Below are 17,178 nucleotides of genomic sequence, written 5' to 3' on the forward strand. Positions count from 1 at the left end.
ACAAAGGCTTTTGGCTACGAATAAAGCCTGATTAAAAGCTTCTAAAGTTTTGATCGATAGGACCGTGTCTCATTCATGGCTTTGCTCCTCTTTATGTTTTTATGATATAATTGTTTAAAATGCAACTTCGGATAAAATGCCTTGAACTCAATTCGACATTGTTTGAAATGGCAAACATCGAAATCTACAAGTTCATAACAACAACGACAAGGCTCCCCACCTAACGTCAATACTCGCGTATTGAGCTACATCCACCTAATGACTTGAAAGAGAGAGAGTTATTGTATCAGATAAGTATTTCTTGAGTTTTTACGAAAATAATACATTGTTAGTCCCTAGATCTAACAGAAAACTTTGCACATGAATTATACTGTATATAGTACAGTATTGGAACCATTCTCATTCATCCCAAAACATGGGCTAAACAAACCTGCAATGCCGACTGTTAGTTTTGAATTTGCCAGAATCTTTCAACTGCAGTGCCTTGAATATACAATGGATATTTAGCGACTTAAGACCAAAGGAACCACCGGCGACGACGGGCAGAACTGCTAGCAGAACTTTTGCTAGGTGTTACAGTGATCCTCTCAGCATTGGCGATTGCCCATTTGCTGAAATCGGGTGAAGAAACAAGTTCTTCAACAGCCTTTTTAGTGGTTTCTCTTGTGAACTTCTCCCACTCACTTTTCAAAAATTGCCTCCTCTCTGGGGTGTTGTGAAAGGTGGAAAGGTAAGAGTCTGATTCTGACAGCTGACTAGGAGATGACTTGGTAATACCTGAAGGAGTCACACCCAAGAATACATAAGAGACTTTCCAACATGGTCAATGGACAAAAGACCAAGCTTTCTTAATCTGTTTAGTAATAGAAGGATCAAAGATATCAGCCAAACCTTGTACAGAAGTATTGCAAGAAGCCAGGGGAAAGTGTTTGGACTGCCGCTTAAGGAAATTAGAGTCTTTAGGCCTTTTGTATATATATTCATCATAAGAATATCGATCTGGTGATAAATCAGGAAGTTGAGTATTTCTTCCAATGTTTTTGACTAATTTGAACAGCTTCCTGCAGAAGTAGTCCACATAATGTTATGCAAAGACATCTAATGGCAATATAAAAGGAACAAGTATATATAAAAGATGAATCCAAGCAGAATTTTATAATGATACAAATGATTGAGCCTCGCGAAGGTAATGAAAAGAAAAAGAAAACATACTTGTACATACGACGTAGGAATCTCAATCTAGTGATTTTACGCAAGACTGGTGAGAGCAGTAGTCCAGATAATAATGCCACTGCTACAAGGAGGGGATCCACAGAACTCTGCAAACATAAAAGTTAATTACATTTTAAACAAAGACTGAAACTATAATTAACCATTGGTGAGGGAGACTTTTATTGAATACAAGAAATTTTCAGAGATTGGGTAAGTGTAAAAACCTGAAGGATCATAATGAGAGCCAATATCCGGATGGACCAAGCAACAAACTGAGATGTGCTTATGTCAATTGACCCATCTTCTGTCAGGACAAGTTTGCGGACAACCCAGAAGCCCAACCAAGCTCCAGCCAGAACAACAAAACCCAACAGAAATATAGCCAACTGAAATTTAGATATAGAAAGCAGTTCAGTTTATTACAAGGAAATAATTTGCAAAGCTTATCACCAGTTACTACATACAATGATACAAGTTTAAACCACTAAACCACATATAATACTGTGACATGTAACATTGAACAGCAATCAATTCCAAGTTAAAACGAAGCAAGAAAGCCTATTCTAATCTGGGAGGTGGGAAGCATGTTATAAATAGAGCATAAGTAGAATTTTTAATATAAAAATGAAGAAATCAGAAAACCATAAAAGTGTCAGAGACAGGAAGAATTCAATATAAACGAATCCGTAACAGAACACAATACGACCAATTCTACACTTGATTTTACCAACTCACTTTAAGCAATAATATCATATGAATGATAGTTTAGGTTTGACAGGCAACATCAAAGAAATCTGTTGAGTCAGCTACCAAGTTCCATCATTCATGGTTCACTTGTTACTCAATCAAATTCACAATGTCTCATCCGACATGAGCATAGTATTTGATAACAACAATAGCTGAAACATTCTAGAGGTTATGCTCTGCATCATAGAGAGCCATGAAGCATGTGACCAAAATATTTACAGGATAACTTACATACAGGATTATACATGTCTTCACTGATTCCCATCTCTGAAAGTATTGAATGCAACAATCGTGGCAAATAGTGGAGAAGCATAGATCCCAAACCAACCTAAACAATGAACAAATTATGTGTGAGAAGAATTTAAAGAGAACACAGGCATACTTGCATATGCATGCAATGCAAATGCACATACACACATTAACAGAAAAGCAACTAGAAAAAGGACACCTCAGTTGTACAGTTTATACCCACCGTAGATGAATATATAAAAATTGCAAGTGAGTTTTTCCGACCAGTTGGGAGAAGCTTCATTCCCTATCGAACATAAGAATATTAAGCAAATCAGAAATTGATAGCACAACAGACGGCATCAGCCAGAGAACTTGAAGAAGTTTCGAGTAATTTATCAATAATGTTATTTACCTGAAACAGGACTATCAATACCACGAGGATGACCCCAACTGCCATGGCACTGCCATAGTAAAAAACCAATGACTGGCTTAAAGTAGATGCCGAACTCAACAACACAATGCCCGATATTAAAAATATTACGCGATACAGGAAAAATTCTGCAAAGACAAAAAGAACAGTGTAGATGAACAAGTTTCAATTGTCAGACATAAAGCAACAGGGATAGAAGTGATCACAAACGTACCTTCTTCAATGGACACCTCCAGGGTCTCTAGAGATGAACTGGTCATCCGAACATCTAAGAGCTTGTGGTCAAAAGGGGACATGGATTTAACCCATGTACCCTTAGAAACCTTCTCCCAGTTGGCTTGAGGGCACATCCCTATCCTAAGTGAAGCATTCCTGGAAAACAAAGATAGCAGTCATAAAGCAAAAATTGCTTCACAATTAGAATTACAGTTCAAATTTTGTTAGTTTTCAACCCAAAGAATCCTTCTAAGTTGATATTGCACAAAAGCAAAAATACTAGACATTAAAGCTTAATTCAACAAAGTATTTATGCCAAACAACTTACCTGTGAAAGCAAACTTCAACATTCGTTCTGCGTGTGCTGGAATTACTTTGTGAAACCTTCACCTTTACCGAGTGAGCAAACTTCTTGAGATTCCTAAACCTAGACAGACCATCAATGTGAACTCTTGCACAAACAACTCTAGTTCCTGGCTTTAAACCAGGAGACTTCTCCACTTGCAAGCCAGGGGTTAACTCCAATGTCTTGTTAAACTCCCCAACAACTGCAAAAACAAACAAAAACCGCAAACAATTAATCAAAATTTAACATTTTTCCATTAATAAGTCATTATTATGAGCAATTTAACAAAATTGTGATAAATTAAAAAAAATCAAACTAACTAAATTGACAAGATACTTGAACAATTCCTTTTTTATTAATTTCGTCCAAATTTTCTTAAAACCATCAAAATTTAACTCTCTAATTGCTAAATGGCAAAAGAAAACCCTAAGCTTTAGAGTGTAGAGCGGTAACATAAACATACAAAAAGAGAAGAAAAAGAAGGGAGAAGAATTACCCAAAGAAGGTTCGTCGGATAAGGCAATGGAGGAAAAAGTTGAAAAAGCGAAGAAGATGAGACAGAGAAGCCAAGCGGAGCTCCGGACCCGTTTCCCGGTACCCATTGTTTTTCCGGGGTTGGGAGACTCGGTTTTCGAAAATTCAAGTTTATAAGGAGGGTATTTCTGCTATTTCCGGAGGTTTTTTTTATACATTTGGGCTGGAGGAAGAAGATCCACCGACCTTCCAATGACGGTTTAGGGTTGGACTTATACTGGGCCCACTTTGAGCCCAAAAATGCAATTTCGAAACATATTAAACTGGAAAAAAAAATGGCAAAAATCAGAGCCAAAGCAAATCTCCTATCCCTTCTTCAAGGCGGCTCGCGAAAGCTCTCGCTTCGACCTACCGATCGCTCCCACCGTTGAGTTTGAACCGCTGGGTCCGCTACCGTCGATTTCACCGTATTCGTCGCGGTTCAGGTACATTCTGCTCTTCCTCTTTCAACTTTTGTTCTTCTTTTAAACTGTTTTCCCTATTTCTTTTTGCGTGATTTTCTTATTGTATTTGGTCTACATCAATTAAATGATTTTAATTTAATCAGGTGTATAGGAATGAACGGAAAAATGAACTAAAATTTTTGGAACTTTATTGGAATAGTTTGATATGATTTTTTTTATCTGATTTTGGTAGGTTAATAGTAATTGAATGAATTTTAAAATTTTTTATAATAATAAATGGTATAGTAAAAAAGATCTGCTAAAGGTCCTGTGTTTCTCTTTCGTTTGTTACTTAAATTAGTTTTGATGGTTTCCATAACGGCAGCGAATTCAGTTGATCAGATTTTGATATAGCATTCTTGTAATTCACTTGCATTAGGAACTAAGTATAGAGTGCAAATCGGAGGCTGTGAATAGCTACACGACCTAGTGCAAAGTTTATAATGGCACACAGATTGTTAAGAGATCACGAGGCAGATGGTTGGGAACGCTCCGACTTCCCTATCATTTGTGAGTCATGCCTTGGTGACAATCCATATGTTCGAATGGTATTTATTCTGATCCCTTTAATACTTCCTCACTCTCTCTCGCACAGACACACACTCTCCCACTGCTGTTTGTGTGGAATTTGAAATTATATTTTTATATGGGAATTGTAAAGCCATGTTTACCCTAACTGTATTGTAAGTTTGAAATGTATGGAAATATTATATAGTTTTGCTATAGATTTTAACTTTTATTATGGTTTTTGGTTTTGCTTCTAGGCATATCTGCATAAATGTTAATTATTATGTATTTATGTATGAGGATGTGAACAGAGTTATGAACTACAGAAAAACTTTCTAAAATTTGGTTGGGCCTCAATCTAAAATAAGAAAACCAAAAAGTTTTCCAAGGAAATTGTGGATGGTTGGACACAGGTAATTAAATTTGAGTCTAAGCGGTCAGGTCATTTGATTGTGTGTGTCTCTTGCAATTTTTTTCCTAGGAAGACTTTGGATGGTTATTTTATTTTCTTTTTGATGCTTCCAATTCTGTGACTTCTATTACCTTAGTTAAAAATAAAATAGATTTTTTCAAAATTAATATGCACTATATGGCATATAAGATGTTTACACTGCCATATTGGCATTGGTAATACTAAATGAACATGTTTGAAAATTTCCCAACTTATGCATGTTGTTTCTAGACAAAGGGCAACATTTTCATTTTGCTATAACATTGGTTCACAAATCCTGCATCGTCACAAGCAGCAAGAAAGTTTATGAAGATAAAGTGGTTTAGACAATGGTGTAATTCCTATAGATTTAATTTTGTTTTGTTCCTTCAATGATGACAGTTTCTTGTATTACTCTCATGAGTTTCTGTACACTTCGCACTGCAGACCAAAGCAGATTATGATAAGGAGTGCAAGATTTGTACAAGACCATTTACAGTCTTTAGGTGGAGGCCTGGTCGAGATGCAAGGTATAAGAAAACTGAGGTTTGTCAGACCTGCAGTAAGTTGAAAAATGTTTGTCAAGTCTGCCTTCTAGACCTTGAATATGGGTTGCCAGTTCAAGTTCGGGATACTGCTCTTAGTATAAATTCCAATGATGCCATTCCAAAGAGTGATGTGAATAGAGAGTATTTTGCCGAGGAGCATGATCGCAGGGTATGTATCTTCATACTTAGCAACTGTCTTTTAGTATCATTTATGAAGAAAGCGACGCTATTTAAAGTGCACCTTTTAAGAAATTTTACAAGCAACTTATGAGTGAACTGTTTACTTTTACTATTCAAGCGTCTAGTTATCATTGGAATCGCTGAAGCTATTGACATTGCAAACTTGCTGTAAAGATTCTTTGCATTTCTATCATGCATTAAGTAAATTTATTGTTTCCAGGCCAGAGCTGGTTTAGATTACGAATCCTCATATGGGAAGGTACGGCCAAATGACACTATTCTGAAGCTTCAGAGAACAACACCATACTACAAAAGAAACCGAGCACATATTTGTAGTTTCTACGTTCGGGGTGAATGTACAAGAGGTGCTGAGTGCCCTTATAGGCATGAGATGCCAGTAACTGGGGAGTTGTCACAGCAAAATATAAAAGACCGTTACTATGGGTAAGTGCAATTTTTGTTAATATTTCTTTAACTATGAAAAATTGAGTGGAACTTTGTCCTAAGCATGGTAATATTTACTGCATTGATGATATAGGTAAACAAAAAGGCTACTAAAGAAGTAATACGTAGGTAAACAAAAAGGCTTATCATATAAGACAAAAGGGGCTGGCCATCTTATTATGAGCATTGAACAGTGCCTTTTCTTCTCAGTTAGGAGTAGCTTGTAATTAGTGATTAATACTACTTATAGCTTCACATCACTCTCTGTTTGAAAATGTTTTCATGATTTCTTCATTTCTTTTACTTGGTAAATGTGCTCAAAGATTAGTATTGATTGGAAGATACTTCATTCAAGTGGTAATTAGGTATTAATCCTTAAAGAGTGCTTCTTATTTGGTCAGAGTTAAGAGTGGTCATGTCATGAACGTCATTTTTCTGTCTTTCAACAACACATGTTCTTTCTCTCTCCCAATTGTGTGTGCATCTGTGTGAATTATCAAATGTGTTTGAGTGGGGAGGGGGAGGTTGTGGGGTGTGTTCATCCCCATTAACTACTCTGTCTTTATATGTATTTTTATATTTTTAGCATTTTAATGTTTGTCTGTATGAATGATAATGCTACAATACATTGACAAACTTAACATTTATGGCGACAAACCTATTTCTTACCTAAGCAGATAGATGTTTATGCACGAAAATTTCTAATATTGTGATTACATTTTGCTGCTACTTTTCTCCTAAATATCTGCAGGGTGAATGATCCTGTGGCACTAAAGCTACTCAACAAGGCTGGTGAAATGCCTTCTTTGGAACCTCCTGAGGATGAGAGCATTAAAACCCTTTACGTGGGCGGCCTTGATAAAAGGGTTACAGAGCAAGATTTAAGGGACAACTTTTATGCCCATGGTGAAATCGAAACGATAAAGATGGTGCTTGACAAAGCATGTGCCTTTGTAACTTACACAACCAGAGAAGGAGCTGAGAAGGCTGCAGAAGAGCTCTCTAACAAGCTAGTCATAAAGGGTCTCAGGCTGAAGCTTATGTGGGGTAAGCCCCAGGCACCAAGACCCGAGTCAGAAACCTCAGAGGGAGGCACGCAGCAGGTTGCAGTGGCTCATGGTGGAATGTTGCCCCGGGCTGTAATATCTCAGCAGCAGAACCAATTTCAGCCATCTGGGCCTGGCGTGCAGGACCAACCCCCACCTATGCAGTATTTTAATATCCCACCTCCACCTCAGCTGGATAGAGCCTTCTATCCATCAATGGATCCTCAAAGGATGGGTGCCCTGGTTCCATCCCATGATGGGGAGAGCAAATCTGGATCAGAAAAACCACAACAAGGGCAACATTATCCCTATCAAGCTATGCCACCACCGCCTGAGCAATATCCTACTCAGCTTTATCCACCGTATGGGTACATGCAACCAATGCCACCTTATCAGCAGTATCCATATCATCCGGCAATGCCTCCACCTCAGGCTCCACCAGCAACACAGCAATATCAGCATTCTGGGCCACCAAGGCCTCCACCTCCTGTGAGTGGACCTTCAACAAGCGCGCCACCAGTGCCTTCTTCATCAGGTTCTGCACCTCCGGTTCCAGGGCCATCTGCCGATGCATCTGGGTCATCTCATCAGTGAGGGTTTCTGATATTGTAGCTTTTGCTAATGTAAGAATGTAACTTGTTAACCCCCAAATTTGTTTTTATTTGAGTCCAAAATCTTCTTTGCTTTGTCTGTAGTACTTAATAGCAATCAATTTTCTCATCTTGTGGGTTATTCTTGCATTCATCAGTTTATGATTAGTGAATCCTGGTTGCGTGGTGATCAATTTGAAGAGATTTCTTGATAGTATCTTGTTCAACATGGGGAAAAGTAGATAAAACTTCTAAAATTATGCGATACATCAGCAGCGAAGATTAGGATTTCCGGTTGAAATTGTTGAGAAGGAATCGATAAAAGAAAACTGTGTCGAAAAAGCTAATTAATGCCATCGTCTCCTACGGTAAAGTATTGATTGCGGCAGGTTATTATTTTCCACCAAGCAAATTGGAGGCTTCCACTGCACTAGTTTTCATTCAAAACTGCCCAGTAAATGGCAGAATATGATACCGTAAGACTTGAGCTACCTTCAGATTAGGCTTAAACTTGGAAGACATTCCGTCCTTGGAGGAGTTTACAAAATCATGAATGAAGAATGTTCAACTGTCAAATAATTAGAAAGTTGAATTGTCGATTTGTCAGAGGAATTGCCAATTGATTTCTTCCACTTGTCAATAGCACAGCCATTCAATTAATATCCCAGCTGCAGCTGCTAACTCCAGAATCTAAATACAGTATAGGGCTGTAAAGCAAAAGCAAAGCAACGCACACGTGGTAATGAACAAGCCGACCAATATCAATATTCTTGACAGGGCATAAAAACTAGTGAAAAGCAAATCCTACTGGTAAATGCAACCCCCAAAAAACGAAATTTGGTGGACAAAAAACATATCCTGAGATCCATTAAAGGGGAGAATGTAACCAAAAGAAAGGGAAAAGCCAGTTTTATGATTGATAAAATTATTCAAAGTTTCAAACTATCAAACAAAACAACATTGTACGGTTTTTAATTAAAAAAATTTTAAAAGGCCATCCAAGTGGGGATCCCACTACCACTTGTTGGTGGATTCTACTGTAAAATCTCCACTCGTTTTACCACTCCTTCATGCTATGATTTTTTTCCCTTTTTTTTTTTTTTGTTTTTGTTTTTGGCAAATGGTACGATGGATTCATGCATGTAATCAACAGCATTATTTTAATATCCTTTTCTTCACTTAATTATTTACTGTATCTTTCTCTTTTAACTATTTTCAAATCTTGTCATGACATGTCCATTTTCGCACCCGGTATAAATTGTAGATTGAATATGAACTTTGTATCTTGATAAAAAGGAAAGGGGTTTTTGATCGTGTGCGTCATTCTATTAATAATATCAAAATTATACTAAAATTTAGAGATGAATAATTCTAATTTAACGTATCAATTACTACTCCTTAAGCGGATGATTAAAAGTTAAGTTTAAATTTAACGTATAAATTATGGAATTGAAGTAAAAGCATTGCAACCACATGCAGAATGTTTCTTTGCACTAAAAATGAGACACTCCCCAGTCCCCCCTCTCTCTTTCTCAATTTGCAAACTGTACTTGAAAGCAGCCACGTCTGGCAGAGAGAGAGGGAGAGGGACAGCTTCCTTTTTCCTTTTCAAGTATTTTGAGAGTAATACCGAAGCAATTTTGACACAGTTGCTTTACTAGATCATACTTTCCCCGGCAAACAAACATAACACTAGTGCCACTGTTTGGCAGCCCCCACTGAAAAGCTTCGGACCATCACATTTGCATTTTGTCTTCTCTCTTCCTTTTGGCCCCTCCACTACCACCCAGTGCCAAAAACATGAGATTAAATGAGAAAACAGCATGTAAAAGTTAAAATGATATTGGTTTTTAGAGTCTGGCCCTTTGTTTCTTGTTACAAAGTAATGAACTCTTGACTTGAGCAAAGAACTATGTATGAAATGATCAGTGGCTTTTGTATGATCAAAGATTCCACTGAAAGTTGAAGTTGCTATAATTATCGCTTATCTCTTGTCATGTAGACTAAAATATACAAAAGAAAAGAAAAGAAAACACTGATAAGAAATGCTCATTACATTTATGATCTGAGTGTCCAAATGGTTTTACACCTAACACAAACCCTAGCCTCTAAATCTAGTGGAAACTAATACTCAAAATATAGAACATTGTAGCATCTGCAGAGAACCAAAGAAAAAGAGAATATAAACGTATTGGAAAGGGAGAAAGGATGGGTTATGTAGTTGTTTGCTTTTTATTGGTGGGGGTGGGGTGGTGGAGGAGGGAATGACGGGGGAGCAGTCCTGGTAAGAGGAGTAGCTAGTGCGTTCAAGTTCCAATCTCTGCAATGCTCTGCAAGGCTGGCCTCCATTGCCCCCCACCACCACCACCATGATGCCTTCCCATGAACCTACTGCTGCCGCTGCTGCCACCGCTGCTTCCCAGTCTATTAACCTCCTGCTCCACCTGCAAAAGATAGGAGAACGAAAGGAAAAAAGATTAAAAGAAAAAAGAAAAGGACAAAGGCAAAGGCACCATGAGACAATGACAATTCCATAAACTTTTTTTTTTGGCGCCATTATTGATTTGTGAAAAAGTTTGTGGGCTCTGCCAATTTGAAACCAAGGCTTCCACTAAATTTGGACTCTGTTCATTAACCTTATCCATTCAATTGGGAGCTTCCCTTAACCCTCCATTACTAGGAAGAAGCCAATTTATTGGACTAAATTCTCATAGACAACTATCAACCACCTACTGTCTACAATTTTGAAAGGCACACACGTGCACACATCCACCACTAAATGCATACAAACAAAGTATAGAGTCATTTCATGTTAACAAAAATTTAGATATTTCCCACTAAAAAGCTCTAGCTTATTCAGAAAGTATGAATTCATAATCAATACTAACAATTGTCTTCACATGTATGTAAAACATCACGACATGTGCATGAAATGCGTGATGAATGGTGATCATTGATGACACTTATTAGCAATATACATCATCATAGCATTATTTTCCTTTTTTTCTCCTTCAAAATAACCATTAATTGTAAGCTCTGCTACAATAAGAGGATACACATCTTTTCACCTCTCGCATCCAATTCCGCACACACTCATCTTGAACATTATCCTATGTATGTTTTGGTGAGTCCATATTGACATAATTTCAAACTGTAAATGATTCAGGTGATAAACTTTTTCTTATTCTCACTCTGCTATATCCATTTACAAATTTGCTGTAGCCGCACAAACTAATGAATCTTAAGTACAAACAGTAACAATAGAAACCAACAGATGAAATCACCCTGACTTCGCATGTGGTCTAAACATGTGAAGGACTAGCATTTATAACCACATTTACCACAGGGGAAAGGCATCTGGAAATGTAACCAGCCCAGTTGGTGGAAGTTGTGACTCAGCCAAAACAAACAAAGGGATAAAAAGATTAATCTGCCATTATTTCAAATGGTTACTGAAAGAAGCAAGATTGGTAGTGAGCAATGATCAGGTTCAGTCCAACAGTAAAAGGCCGAAAAAAAGGACACCTAAACAATTTGTCAAAGAAGATTTTTCAACATTATAAAAATGTGTTCAATGTTAAGAAACTTATTTTCAGAGGTATGCCTCGAGATCTGTTGTTTAAACAAAGTTCAGATTCTTCCAAGGTACTCAGAGTTCAGACGATAACGTTTTGAACTTACCAACCCATAAAGAAACCATAAAGAAAAAAAGATCCTACAAACACTTGCAGATGCAGATTTTCACCTCCACTTTTTAATTTATATTTCTTTTTTACACCATAAAAGTTTACTTTTCTGCATCGAAATGACAAAGAAAGATACCCCTGTCCTTCCCCTCTGCAGAACAGAAAAGACGTGGAGCTTAATGCCCATGATTCCAGTGCATCGTCAAGCACTAATTAGTCACTGTAGTTTACGTTTATTGAAATTCGAGACCCAAATTAATACACCTAATAGTCACATATTTATTTATTCCAGAAACTTAGCTCATCCTTTCTGACAAGTTTTGCTAATTTAGAGGAAACTTTAACAGAAGTAGTTCAGTCTTGATGTTTTGAGCTTTGTTTCGTTTACCTTAACAGAACTGCAGTTCTCAGTTTTCGAGTTAAGCTTTGGATTCAGATTGGAAGCAGCTGCCAAATCCTTTCTCTTCAAGTCCATCCCGAGCCCAAGGCCTCTTTCTTTCAACAATTTCCCAAGCTTCACGGACTTCTTTGCGGCAAACTCTTTCAAAACATCTATGAAAGAAACCGCCAAGAAAATATAAGAAAGAAAATGGCTTGGCGAACTAACTATACACGTAAAAATTAAGTGCTAATGAATTACCTTCAAAGCTAATGAGTCGATAAACTTGGCCCATTATCAAAGTGTCATCAGGTTTTAAGAGCTTGAGCTGCTTCAATGGCATGCCATTTTCATTCTTTAACGTTGGTGAGGTTACCACAAGTGCAACGTAATGGCCTGGATTTGTACTCATGACTTCATTAGCACTAACAGACCAGTAAATCCTCTCGATCTTGTTCCCTGGATGTTGAATCACCACGGTTGCTGCTTCAGCTGCTTGACAGTTTCCCATCTTTAACTTCAACAAAGAGAAAAAATAAAAGAACCCTTTACAGCAAACCTTTACTACACTTTAAAAAACACAATGAACGTACGTTTTATGGAACACTTCGGTGTTGAAAAATTAATACCACTTCTGACGTTAACCACGTTAAGGTGATGTAAATAACCCAGATAAGTTTACGCCATGGGAAAAGCAAAGAAAAGGGGATTGGCTTGAAGGAGAAACAAGAATTAAAAGGAAGTGGTAGTTCAGAGAAATGATGAAAGGAAATTAAGGGGAGGAGATGAGGGGTGGGGAGGTGGGGGCGGGTTTGGTCTTTGATGCTTATATCAGCAAACAAGCTGATAAATGATGAAAAGGGCGAAGCGTAAATGCTAAAACAGTTGGAATATTGATTTTTATTTTCTGGTGTTGTTACGGGGCAAAGCGGGAGACGTGTTAGATCTGCAAAAACCACCTGGGTTGCGTCTACAGGCAAAGATGGGAAAGAGAGTAGGACCTTTTAGAGTAAACAGGGATCTTCCCAATTGAATGAGACCATCGTCAGCTGATGCAAAAGGCTAGTTGATACTGTTTTAAATGGAAAAGGACCGCCCAGGGCCCCCCCCGTTCCCCCTTCAAACAGGAACCCTAGGCTGGCCTTGGGTTTGGCCACTTTGGTTTGGGTTCTCAATTCCTTATCCTCCCCACTAATTGTTGCTTCTTCCGCTTTACTAAAACCCCCGGTAAGGAGAAGGGTAACCATGTTTTTTTACCTCTTTACATCTTTACTTGTTCATTTTCAGCAATGTATTTTAAAAGTTTAGTATTTACGTATGTTAAATTCACTTTGAATGTAATACAACTCATCAGATCATTTGATGATACGAGAATTACTATGATTTATTGTATAACCATACATAAGTATATACCCATATCACTATTTTAATCGCTTCTCATTTTTCCGTTATTTTTTAACTTATTTTAGAAACTATATATATAAGTGGAAAGAAGGAGTAGATTAAGAAAATATCTACATCAATGTCCCGAAAAGGAAAATGAAAATGTTACGGCAAAGATCTGGTGATACTTGAAATTGGAATGTGAAATTATTGCAGAAGATTCCCAATAAATACCAATGGGCTATGGAAAGCTCAACATCTTCTTCACCTCTCAATTTTGCTTGCCTTATTTTCACCTCATTTGAACACTTTTAAAGTCTTTCACCTTTTCTTTCTTTTTCCCATTTTGGGCCTTAATCATTCTCTCCCATTCTCTCTCCTCAGAAGCTAAGCTACACATCCAGATACATACGTCTTTTTCTCACCAATGTATGTTATTATGCTGTCTAACTCTTCCTCTATTTCTCAATTAGTACTAGATATTTACTAATTAAGCTACCTCTCCTTTCCAAAAACCTCCTTCTTCTACTAAGACCCCATATTTAATTTTATGTATTTTCTCTGCAATCACGATCTTTACCTACTAAGTTAGCTGCCACCTTAATTATTTTTATTTTAATTGGGAATAATAATGACCCTCTCATTTTCTCATGCCTTTAATTTTTCTACTAAATGTGACGTTTTTTTCATATCCTAGTGGTCAAAAAGAATTAGCTACACGTCAACTGATTATTTCACCTCAAAGTTATTGATGGTATGGATTTATTTCCTAGCATGCTGAATATATAAGCCCAAAACTGTGCAAGACAAAATTTACTCCATGCATTGCTGCTGAGATATGGCATTGTAGGAACATGAATACTTAAAACTGGAGAAATATGCTTCATGCGCCCCTATTTCACTTCTCTCACTACTAACCCAAGTTTCTTGCAATCAACTACAACCTTCCTTTTGTTCCTACTATTGCTTTGAGTTATACGATTCCTTGTATATCAAAAAAGAAAAAGAAACTAAAATAATTAAGGCTACCATTTCTTTAGTTCTTCTCTTTTTTAGCTTTGAAGAAACTATATATAGAAAAAAGACTTTGTAATAAAATTGATGTTTATGTGTCAAAACTTGAGATTTCATTCACAAAGTTTCGAATTTAAATTATGGGATGAATATGATAAGATTAATGAAATAGAAGACGATTAAATCAACGGATTTTCTTTTATATATATTGATATATATACTTGATTAGTTTTTTTTTTTTTCAAATGATTAATGTGAGATTGAAGTTGTAATTAGGAAATGAAAGAGCAGACAAAATATAGTTCTCCAATAGGTATTCATCAAGATAAGAGAGTTAGGCTGGCTAACAATCCCATGCATAATGCATTAATTTGTCTGCTTTTCATCCAATTAAAAAAATCCCCTAAAATTGATTTATCCAAGTCAATGCTATCTCCATCGATCTTTGATTTTGAAATGCCAGTCAAACGCGTGTGTGTGTTCGGAGGGTAAGAAGCCACTCCCCAAAAGCAATGAATTCTGCAGCTGATAACTGGTTTCCACCACCAGGCACCACGCCACCCATTAACTGCCGCCGCCTGATTAATAATTGCCGATGCAAACATTTCCACCGCCGCCGCCCTTCCTTCCGCTAAGCATGAATCACCTCAGAGCCAGGTCATGTGAAATTCACGATAGAAACTCTAGCAAGTTGCTTCAAATTCATTTTCAATTGGGTTAGTTTCTCACCCTTAAGAAAGTCTATTGATTGCTTACGAATTCCCCTTTTTTCTTGTTCATTATTCTTATACAAACTTTTTTTATTATCTATTATCTATTTTTTTAAAAAATATTTTGAAATAAAATAAGATCAAATGCAAAATATTATTTCATCTAGAATAGAAAAAATAATTATTGAATGTAGCGTAGAATATATATACATTTATGAGTTATTAAATTTTTTATAAAATAATTCAATTTAAGTCACTTTTGATAATAATTTTTATTATTACTCATTATTTTTACTTAGAATAAAAATTTTAAACATAAAAAAGAATGGAAAATTATGCTTAATTTAAGTTTGGGATTATTTTACATTTAATTATTTAAATTCAAATTTGAGTTTTAGATCATTTTAAGTTCAAATTCAAATTAAGAATTTTAAGTCAGATTTGATATGGGATCCAGAATTGTGGGCTTTGATACCCGTTTAGTTCCTAATGAGGGGGGAATATTTCAAGAAAGCCAACTTGTTTTTGGGCCCAAACCAAGGGCATGGACCCAGCTCGATTGATTTGGAGCCCAATTCTCTAACTCTCATCCGTTCCTGCCTTCTCTTTCACCTTTTTTATTCTAACAAAAATGAAAAGTAAGTACAAATTGCAAATTAAGTGATTAGTCCGAGTTATTATCAAAAAAACAAGTGATTAGCTCCAGAGTTGGGCTTGATTCATTATAATATGTATGTTGTTTTATGTTTATATAAAAAACAAACTCATGGAATAATTAAGCACAGAAAACCAAATCCTTTTTAATTTTTACTTTTTTTACAAGAAACAAAAATGGCCAAAGTTCTGCAAATTAATCAATGGGATTTCCCTGCAGAAAAGGTACCAAATGACCAGCCAATCAAGGACAAGCACTAAAACTAGCTCCTACCATGCCATTCCATTTGGAATTTACTCAGAATGGCCTGGCCATACATATTGATGAAAACTTCAACTAACTTCCATAAAACAAATTAATGGTCCCTCAAAAGACCAAAAAAAAAAAAGGAGGTACAGGGTTTTGCTCCAATATTTTCAAACACTTGTTCTCACATGCACATGCATAAACACTTTTTTTTTCATAATCCAAACCTAGAGATATTAGTAGGAAGATAATATTTTTTAGATGCTTTAATTCGAATTTTATAAATTCCCGTTTTTAATTTTTATGTTGTTATTTGAACTTGTATCTAAATATCTCATTCGTTGTTTGTATCAAACCATCTATCTTTAATAAGGAAAAATTATCAGTATGTTCATAAAATGGTACAACTTTGAGGCCAGGTATTATGTTTCTTGAGTACTACTATTCTTCTATGAAGACTATTCCAGTAATGAACTTTATTTCTACTCTTCTTGATAGCTAGGATAAAAATGAAGAATGCAGAGCCTCCTTATTCCTCAAAATTAGTATACAGTTAAATGACTGCCATATTAATCTGCAAGATTCTTCACTTATTTGCAGATAAAAATGCAGAGCCCAAAACTAAGCTCTGTAATTAATAGGTTTCAAGTTTAAGGGTTTAGGGTTTGCATAAATATACCTACAAGATTCTGTAATTATCTTTTCAAATCTTTGTTGACGTTTCTTTATTCATTTACTTCAGAATAAAACCAGCCATGGTGAGGATGATGTAAAAATTGACTTGGTCATTAGTTAGCAGCATCTTTGCCAATTTTATATCCTTGAGCAGTGCAGCTAACATCATTGCCTCTTTTTTTCCCTAAAACATTGTATCAAAATTCATAGCTTTGGACTCTTTAGTTTGTCTCCTGGGGAAAAGCATGTGGAGCTAATGTATGCAATAATTTGAGCTGTTATCTTGAATGGTTGCTTACTCTCCACCCGTCTCTCCCTTCTGTTGATTCCTCTCTTTCTGCAAAAAAGAGAACCTTGTACCTTCATTTCCTCCCTGGATTCTCGAAACCGAAGAAGTACAATGATTGAGATAAAGATAGAAGAGCGTCAAGAATTGAAGAAAGCTCTTGCAGAGAAGCATCTGAAAGAGAGTGTTATGAAATCAGTAATGGGATACGGTGCAAATAGTGAAAACAAAGTAACCTTT

General features: G+C 36.4%; 3 protein-coding genes across 3 annotated transcripts; 1 reads left to right on the forward strand and 2 right to left on the reverse strand.

Annotated features, from left to right (window-relative positions):
- Window positions 1-126: 126 nt before the first annotated feature.
- LOC110409283 (transmembrane protein (DUF2215)) lies at window positions 127-3,843 on the reverse strand. Its single transcript, XM_021418578.2, has 10 exons — window positions 3,679-3,843; window positions 3,165-3,384; window positions 2,835-2,992; window positions 2,603-2,748; window positions 2,432-2,494; window positions 2,195-2,287; window positions 1,437-1,598; window positions 1,213-1,319; window positions 892-1,061; window positions 127-777 (listed from the first exon to the last, which is right to left on the reverse strand). The coding sequence occupies exons 1-10, from the start codon at window positions 3,782-3,784 to the stop codon at window positions 512-514; spliced, it is 1,491 nt and encodes a 496-aa protein (XP_021274253.1). The 5' UTR covers window positions 3,785-3,843; the 3' UTR covers window positions 127-511.
- A 142-nt stretch (window positions 3,844-3,985) lies between these two features.
- Window positions 3,986-8,046, forward strand: LOC110409854 (zinc finger CCCH domain-containing protein 40-like). Its single transcript, XM_021419344.2, has 5 exons — window positions 3,986-4,141; window positions 4,539-4,707; window positions 5,544-5,813; window positions 6,045-6,268; window positions 7,020-8,046. Exons 2-5 carry the CDS (start codon window positions 4,603-4,605, stop codon window positions 7,906-7,908), a joined length of 1,488 nt encoding a protein of 495 aa, XP_021275019.1. The 5' UTR covers window positions 3,986-4,141; window positions 4,539-4,602; the 3' UTR covers window positions 7,909-8,046.
- A 1,894-nt stretch (window positions 8,047-9,940) lies between these two features.
- On the reverse strand, window positions 9,941-12,762 carry LOC110409035 (DUF4228 domain protein). The gene is made up of 4 exons (XM_021418250.2): window positions 12,599-12,762; window positions 12,231-12,486; window positions 11,979-12,142; window positions 9,941-10,348 (listed from the first exon to the last, which is right to left on the reverse strand). Exons 2-4 carry the CDS (start codon window positions 12,478-12,480, stop codon window positions 10,211-10,213), a joined length of 552 nt encoding a protein of 183 aa, XP_021273925.1. The 5' UTR covers window positions 12,481-12,486; window positions 12,599-12,762; the 3' UTR covers window positions 9,941-10,210.
- Between the last annotated feature and the right edge of the window lie 4,416 nt (window positions 12,763-17,178).

This window comes from Theobroma umbraticum, unplaced genomic scaffold, assembly GCF_002168275.2.
Source record: "Theobroma umbraticum cultivar Fairchild unplaced genomic scaffold, ASM216827v3 scaffold_44.0, whole genome shotgun sequence".
NCBI lineage: Eukaryota > Viridiplantae > Streptophyta > Magnoliopsida > Malvales > Malvaceae > Theobroma > Theobroma umbraticum.

Coding starts and splice junctions, on each gene's coding strand:
- LOC110409035 (XM_021418250.2), bottom strand. CDS start 12,480: ATGGGAAACTGTCAAGCAGCTGAAGCAGCAACCGTGGTGATTCAACAT. Junction 12,143..12,230: donor TCGACTCATTAGCTTTGAAG/GTAATTCATTAG, acceptor TTTCTTTCATAG/ATGTTTTGAAAGAGTTTGCC. Junction 10,349..11,978: donor AGAACTGCAGTTCTGTTAAG/GTAAACGAAACA, acceptor TATCTTTTGCAG/GTGGAGCAGGAGGTTAATAG.
- LOC110409854 (XM_021419344.2), top strand. CDS start 4,603: ATGGCACACAGATTGTTAAGAGATCACGAGGCAGATGGTTGGGAACGC. Junction 4,708..5,543: donor ACAATCCATATGTTCGAATG/GTATTTATTCTG, acceptor TTCGCACTGCAG/ACCAAAGCAGATTATGATAA. Junction 5,814..6,044: donor CCGAGGAGCATGATCGCAGG/GTATGTATCTTC, acceptor TATTGTTTCCAG/GCCAGAGCTGGTTTAGATTA.
- LOC110409283 (XM_021418578.2), bottom strand. CDS start 3,784: ATGGGTACCGGGAAACGGGTCCGGAGCTCCGCTTGGCTTCTCTGTCTC. Junction 2,495..2,602: donor TATTGATAGTCCTGTTTCAG/GTAAATAACATT, acceptor TATGTTCGATAG/GGAATGAAGCTTCTCCCAAC. Junction 1,062..1,212: donor TTCCTACGTCGTATGTACAA/GTATGTTTTCTT, acceptor CTACTTCTGCAG/GAAGCTGTTCAAATTAGTCA.